Source organism: Neovison vison, chromosome 11 (assembly GCF_020171115.1).
Source record: "Neovison vison isolate M4711 chromosome 11, ASM_NN_V1, whole genome shotgun sequence".
NCBI lineage: Eukaryota > Metazoa > Chordata > Mammalia > Carnivora > Mustelidae > Neogale > Neogale vison.
In genome coordinates, this window is record NC_058101.1 from 155,261,016 (window position 1) to 155,268,312 (window position 7,297).

General features: G+C 38.7%; 1 protein-coding gene across 1 annotated transcript; it reads right to left on the reverse strand.

Moving 5' to 3' along the window:
• Positions 1 to 1,659: 1,659 nt before the first annotated feature.
• ADAM29 (ADAM metallopeptidase domain 29) lies at positions 1,660 to 4,431 on the reverse strand. Its single transcript, XM_044225976.1, has one exon. The coding sequence runs from the start codon at positions 4,429 to 4,431 to the stop codon at positions 1,660 to 1,662; it is 2,772 nt and encodes a 923-aa protein (XP_044081911.1).
• Between the last annotated feature and the right edge of the window lie 2,866 nt (positions 4,432 to 7,297).

Here is a 7,297-nt window from a genome sequence, read left to right on the forward strand (position 1 = left end):
GCAGATGTGATGCAGAGAAACTGATTTTGAATTTGATGTCTGTTAAGTGTCAAATCTATAAACCTGTTCTCTTTTACACACTAGAGTTTTCAGATTTCTCTTCAACAGAGGTCTTCTAACAGGGATGGCCAAATTGATCTTTACTTTTTATTCAGACTAATCACATTACTGGGAACAGACACTTGTTTGAGGGGAAAAAGTATTGACATTTCTCATTGTTTTCCTTTCTTTGTAGTTTTTTTTAAAGATTTTTATTTATTTATTTGACAGAGAGAGATCACAAGTAGGCAGAGAGGCAGGCAGAGAGAGAGAGGAGGAAGCAGGCTCCCTGCCGAGCAGAGAGCCCGATGCGGGACCCGATCCCAGGACCCTGAGATCATGACCTGAGCCGAAGGCAGTGGCTTAACCCACTGAGCCACCCAGGCGCCCTCTTTGTAGTTTTTAAGTCTTTTAACCTTCATTTCCTTCACAGTACTCTGATACTTTAAAAATTAAAAAATGTGTTTGGTATTATACAATTGTTTTTATAGTTGTTTTCTTGGGGGGAGGCAAAAAAAACCCAACTCTTATCTCCCAATACCTACCTAGAATTGAAAGCATTCTCTTTATCTCATTTCATAACCTAAGAAACCCCCAAATTTGAGAGACAACTGTTATTATCATCTTATCCTGTCTTTTTTTGGTTGGAAAATTGCAATAAAAAATTTAAGTAATTTAATCAAGGTGGTAAAGGTCAGTGGTAAAGAAAATCTCAAACAAAATTTTCTGACACTACCTCACTTTCATTTCCCTCATTATACCAAGATTAGTACTGTCACAGTCAGGAATTGGTCAGAAAACGTAAAACCACATTAATGATTTTAGAGGGACAGAATTGGTTAAACATATATGGAAGAACAGAACAAGTTAAGGGAGACATTGTCCTACTAACTGGCAAGTGGCCATGAAATATTAACTGTAATTTCATTCAAAGAATTGAGGAGCAAAGGGAAAAGCTTAGGGGTTAATTAAATCTAAAAGACTATAGGGCTGACTGCATGGATCTGACACTCAGAACTCTGAGGGTAGGTTCTGCTGAGCTGGTAAAGATTTTGGATATTAGTAGAAAGCTCAAAGATCTGAGACTCAGAACTCTGAGGATGACACACCAGACAGCTATGCTGGTATCTCTCAGGCTGACAATGAAGTTGAACTAGAGAAAATGAAAATATATTTAAATATATATACACAAATGTTTTAGTAAAATATATATATAATACATATTACATATAATAATATATTATATATGATGATATACATATATATATGAACTAAGTATAGCTGCTGGTGTAAAACCTTATTGAGGTGATATTGACACATGGAAAACAAATAAGATTCCCAGATTTCCAAACTCTCATTCATTCTCCCTGTTGCAGATCTCTATGGGAAGTGGCCTGGTACAGCAGGAATGTGGCCCAAACAATGCAGTGTACAAAATAGGAAGGGGATTTGAAGCTGAGAAGCAATAACTTAAAAAATTGTACACAACCCATGTGCCATGTTTTCTCCCAGGAAATATTTTTTAAAAACCCAAATTTTAGGAAAAATTAGTCTTCTAATTTCTTAATATAATGAAGAGTAAGTAGAAATATTCCAGGGATTCCCTTTTTTAATGCATAATTATTTAGGTGCACTTTTTACGCTTGATGACTTTTGTTTCCCACTTTGACTCTGGAGAACTGATATGCTGGATTGACTCTGAATATTTTGCTGTGGTTTTGCAGTCTGACTCGGAGACTTTGGAGTCTTTTGAGGTGGCTTTGCAGTCCCACTTGGAGCCTTTTGCGCTGGCTTTGCAGTCCCACTCAGAGCCTTTTGAGGTGGCTTTGCAGTCCCACTCGGAGCCTTTTGCGCTGGCTTTGCAGCCCCACTCGGAGCCTTTTGAGGTGGCTTTGCAGCCCCACTCGGAGCCTTTTGCGCTGGCTTTGCAGCCCCACTCGGAGCCTTTTGAGGTGGCTTTGCAGCCCCACTCGGAGCCTTTTGCGCTGGCTTTGCAGCCCCACTCGGAGCCTTTTGCGCTGGCGTTGCAGCCCCACTCGGAGCCTTTTGCGCTGGCGTTGCAGCCCCACTCGGAGCCTTTTGCGCTGGCGTTGCAGCCCCACTCGGAGCCTTTTGCGCTGGCGTTGCAGCCCCACTGGGAGCCTTTTGCGCTGGCTTTGCAGCCCCACTCGGAACCTTTTGCGCTGGCGTTTCAGTACCACTCGGAGCCTTTTGCGCTGGCGTTGCAGCCCCACTCGGAGCCTTTTGCTCTGGCTTTACAGCTTGAGTTGGAACTTTTTCTTCTTTCTTTTTTCTTTTCAGCCAAAGGCAAAGAAGACAACATAATAAGAGAAACAACCAAAAAAGCGAGAACCATAACACATAACTTTTGTTAAACTTTTCTCTCTTAGGGGGTGGGCCACTATCAATGCTACCGCCATTGCCCCTTACTAGGCAGTTGGGTGGGTCCCACATATAGTTGCAGTGGCAGTGATGTCTGTTGTTGCAAATGCCCCTCATGTTGCAGAACTCAGGTGAACAATTACGATCCAAGCGAGATAAATGGACACACTTCCTGTCAATGCAGAGGTGTTCTTCACCACACCCTGTGCCATCTTGTACTTCACCAATATCAGGTTTGGGCATCCCAAAGTGGTAGTCGAGACCCCAGCAGGTGACCTCATTAAAGCGATACTGATGCACAGTAGAATGATCCCTCAAAAGGGGAATTTCTCTCACATTCGTACACTGAAGTCTCCCGCACAGGATGTCTGAGATATTACATTTTACATATGAAGACTGGTGGATACCACAGTTACCAAAGCGGTCACCAAGAGTGTTTATATTTTTGTAGCAATTTTGACTTGCACTCTTTGCCTCTGGGCCAAAAATCTGCTTACACAGTTCATTGCGGTCATTACATCTCCTCTCATAGCAATAGGCACTTTCATTACAAGGAATTCCATCCTCCACATACACATCATCTGGGCACTGAGGGGATGATCCATCACACCACTCTGGAAGGTCACATTCATTGGCCTCTCTTCTACACATTTCTCCAGATGGTAATAACTGGCAGTCTTTGCAACAAAGTCCGTGAGCACAAGCAGACCCATAAGTCATAGTGCAGTTTGATAGACAACAGGCATCTTTTGCACAATTCTGTAAAGGTCCACAGTCACACTCCTCTTCTTCTTCAACAATACCATCCCCACAACGCTTCTTTGAAAATATATCCTTTGTGTATATCTCGTAGAGCATACATTTTGCTTCGTGTATAGTATATAACCAAAAAAAAGAAAGACTACAATTGCTAAATGTTGTTATTGGTGGGTTTGAAGTATGCATTATACATCTAAGGTGTCCACATGTACAAAAATCACCATCATGAAACATACCCAAATTATGGCCAATATGATGAGCTAGTGCAATTCCAACCAAGGTCAAGGATCTGTTTAACATAGTAACAATTGCACAACTATAGAGTGGTTGACACATCCCTCTAACATAACCTAAACCACTCATTCCTCGTACTGGTTTATGCATAAAAAGATGTGCAGTATCATGTGGCAGGCGGGGAGCAAGGTTACCATTTTTCCAAATGCAAAAATATTTCAGAGATCTCCTTATATCATTAACTTCAATGTAGTTTTTTTTAGTCCAGAACTCCATACCAAACAATAACAATCTAATACCCAAAATCTCATAAATGGAATCTGCTATATTTATGATAGTATATAGCTCTTCAGTATACTTTGAAATATTCTTTTTTATATGAAGATATAGAGTATGGTCCACCACCACTACTAGTTCAACAATAAAAAAATGGCGCCACCAGCTCCCATAACCAGTTTGCTTCTGAGTGAAATTATTAATCTCTTGAGACTCCAGTTGGGGTACAATTTCCTCTAGCACAAAGTCAGAGTTCATTTCTGAAAACTGAGACTCCTCATTCTCCATTTTATATATCAAATGTTCAAATTTAGTAGAAAAAGTCATGGGCTTAATTTCATAAGCACTGTCATTTATCTGTAACAATCCTCGGAAGCCACCAAAACAGGAACTGAGGGCAACCAGGGATTCTGGGTCCCCTTCCACATAACCGTGATAGTAGCAGTCATGGTGAACAAAGGGTTGGTCCTCAAGGAGAGCACCTTGATCTGTGTAGGTGAACACTGGGAGGTGCCTGGACAGCAAATATTTCTTGACCTTTATGTGGACAATGTGTTTCCTGCCCCCAAAATGCAGGCTGTAAGAGAGCCAGTCTGAAGGCTTCACGCCTCTGCCAGTGCCAAGTATCTTCAAAGGAATCACCACTTCTGGGCGACTATGGTATTGGGAGTAGTCAGCCTCAGTGTGTCCACAAAAGGACAGAAACACCCCAAGCCAGTACAGCAGAAGTATGATCCTCATGTCCAGCAGAGCTTTAATCATAGTCATTATAAAATCACCACTATGTAAACACTAGTCCAGAGAAGAAGGCAGGCAAAACTGATAGTCATAGATGCTCTGGCTTCTTAGCCTGAGCTGGTCAGGGTGCAGGTCTAATTATTGAGGATCTATCTTCTGGCAGAGTTGAACCATTAGAATATCAGCCTTGTAAGTAAAGCATGTGGATGAAAGTGGTTATGCCTGGTGGAGAAAAAGAGAGAGGCACGAAATAAAAGTAGTTAGTGTTTTGATCAAGGAATGACTCAGGAAACTTCCTAGATTTGTTCTTACATATTGACAGAGCAGAGAGAGGCTGAGGGTATGTAAAAGAATGAAAACTGGCCATAGATTTATAGTTAGTAAACCTAGTGCTTTTGACCAGAACACACACTGTCTTGATAATAACAATAATTCAGTGTGTGAACACACTGTGAAAGGAAAATAAGGTTGGGAATGATGATGGGAAAACAAGGATTTATTGTGTTACTCTATAAATATGCATATCATGAACATTTCCAAAATAAGTAGTTAAAACAAAAGGGTCTTGAGGGTAAAATGATCATATATTGCTGAGATTGTTTCAATTTACACATGTTAAGTTAGCATAAGTAATAATACCTCTTCTTTTTTTCAAACAAGTGATAAATTACTTATTACATAAGATACTTTTTTTTTAAGCACTCTGATGTTATTCTGTCATCTCCTTCATGGTGCTTACCATACACCACCCAAGAGCAAAAATGTTTATCTCAATTTCTTTTTTTCTTCCTTACCTTATTCTCCTTACTTGGATTTTCAGACTGGAAATACTCAAAAGCATTATTGTGTCTTTCACAAATGTTAATATCTTCTATAATATCTATCTTAATTCTTTATATAACAAAAATGATTGACTTGACTTTTATTGTTCCTTTTATTGTTCCTTTTATTGTTCAAAAGTGTTTATTACATTTTCAATGCAGGACATTGTTTGAAAATTGTGGCCAATTAAGTTAGTTGAACAAGATCCTATAAACTCAGTTTCCTTGCGTATTGCCTCTAAATTCAACTAAGTACCCTGAAAATAATTCAATGATAAAAAATAAACAACTTCTGAAAGCTAAAAATCAAAAGGCAGATTGGCTAGAGACCTCAAGGCTTGAGGAATGATAACCAGGTGAATTCACTGAGTTTTCTTTTAATTCCTCATATATAGACCAAACTGGGTACTGGGGAGGTCTTTAACATAGAACCCCAAGCACAGACCAAAAAAACTCAAGAACAGCTTGCTCTTTATGAATGAATGACAGAGAATGAAACACACACACACACACACACACACACACAATAAAAAGTCCAAAAGGTGTTTAAGCACCTGCTCTTGAGCCAAGACACATGTGTGATTCAGAGTGGCAACTTCAAAGACTTACAGGTCAACGCAAAACATAGCCCATAGTCAGTGCACTGGTGGACTGTTTAATCCCCCTACTTTGACAGTATAATAGCCCTGAAAGGCAAGCTTAATCCTCATCAATATCCAGGTAACTAGTTAACTGATCTGCCTTCAGAGGCAGCAACAAAATCCCAAGAATCTGACCCAATTTCGGCTCAAAAACAAAAGCAGGAAATAGGAGTCTCTATTATAAAGCTTGGTATCTCCCACCTCTCCACCAAGAGACACAAAGAGAGAGAAATCCTGGCTTCTGTTCCTCCTGTCTCCAGGTCTAAGCATGGCTCAATGACACCAGGTAGTCCACAAAAGGCATCAGACTAGATCAAGCAGAAAAAAAGGATCACTGTACTCCTACAGGTCATGGCTAATTATTTAGTCAAAAGAGAGACAAAGACTGGAAAAGAATGTAGAAAATAAATGACTTGTAGAACACCAGCAAGAAAACCAAGATATATGTGATGGAAGTACCCAAATAAGAAGAGAAAGGACCAGAAAACTAATTCAAAGAAATAATGGCTAAACATCTCCCAAAGCTAAGGAATTAAATGGGCATCCAGATGCACAAAGCCCAAAATATCTCAAATAAGAAGAACCAAAGAAATCCATCCCAAGACTTACTATAATTAAATTACAAAAGGTCAACACAAAAAATTTTGAAAGTGGCAAGAGAGAGCAATATGCTACATTCAAAAGAATCACAGTAGGACTATGCATAAAATTTTGAACAGAAGTTTTGCAGGTCTGGAGGCAGTGAAATGATGTAGTCAAAATGTTTAAAGGAAAAAAAAAAACCTGTCAGCGAAGAATACTATACTTGGGAGAATAGTCTTTTAAAATATAGGAGACATAAAGATATACACAGACAAACAAAAGTTAAGGGAGTTTATCACTATTAAAACTGCCTTATGAGAGATGCTAAAATGACTTTTTCATGTTGGAAAGAAAAGGATGCTAAATAGCAACATGAGAGGGTAAAGAAGTGAAAGACAAAAATATATATGCATTCATATCCATATATAATATATATTAATATATACATACATATACATATATATGAATATGATATTACTCTGTAGTGAGTAAAACACTTTTAACTCTAGCATAAAAAAGAGATAAAAGTATTCAAAATAATTATAACTCTAAACCATGTCAAAAGATACACAATAAGAATAGATGTAAACTGTGGCAATAAGATAAAATGCAAGCTGAAGGAAAGATAAAGTATAGAATTTTGGTATGTGATTGAGCTTAAGTTATTATCAGCTTAACATAGGCCACCTTAACTATAAGATATGTTATATAAGCCTCAAGGTAACCCCCCCAACATACACATTATAGAAATTACAGACAAATAAAGAGAAAGGAACCAATGACCATAAATATGCAAACAGAAAATCCACAAAACACAATGGAAGA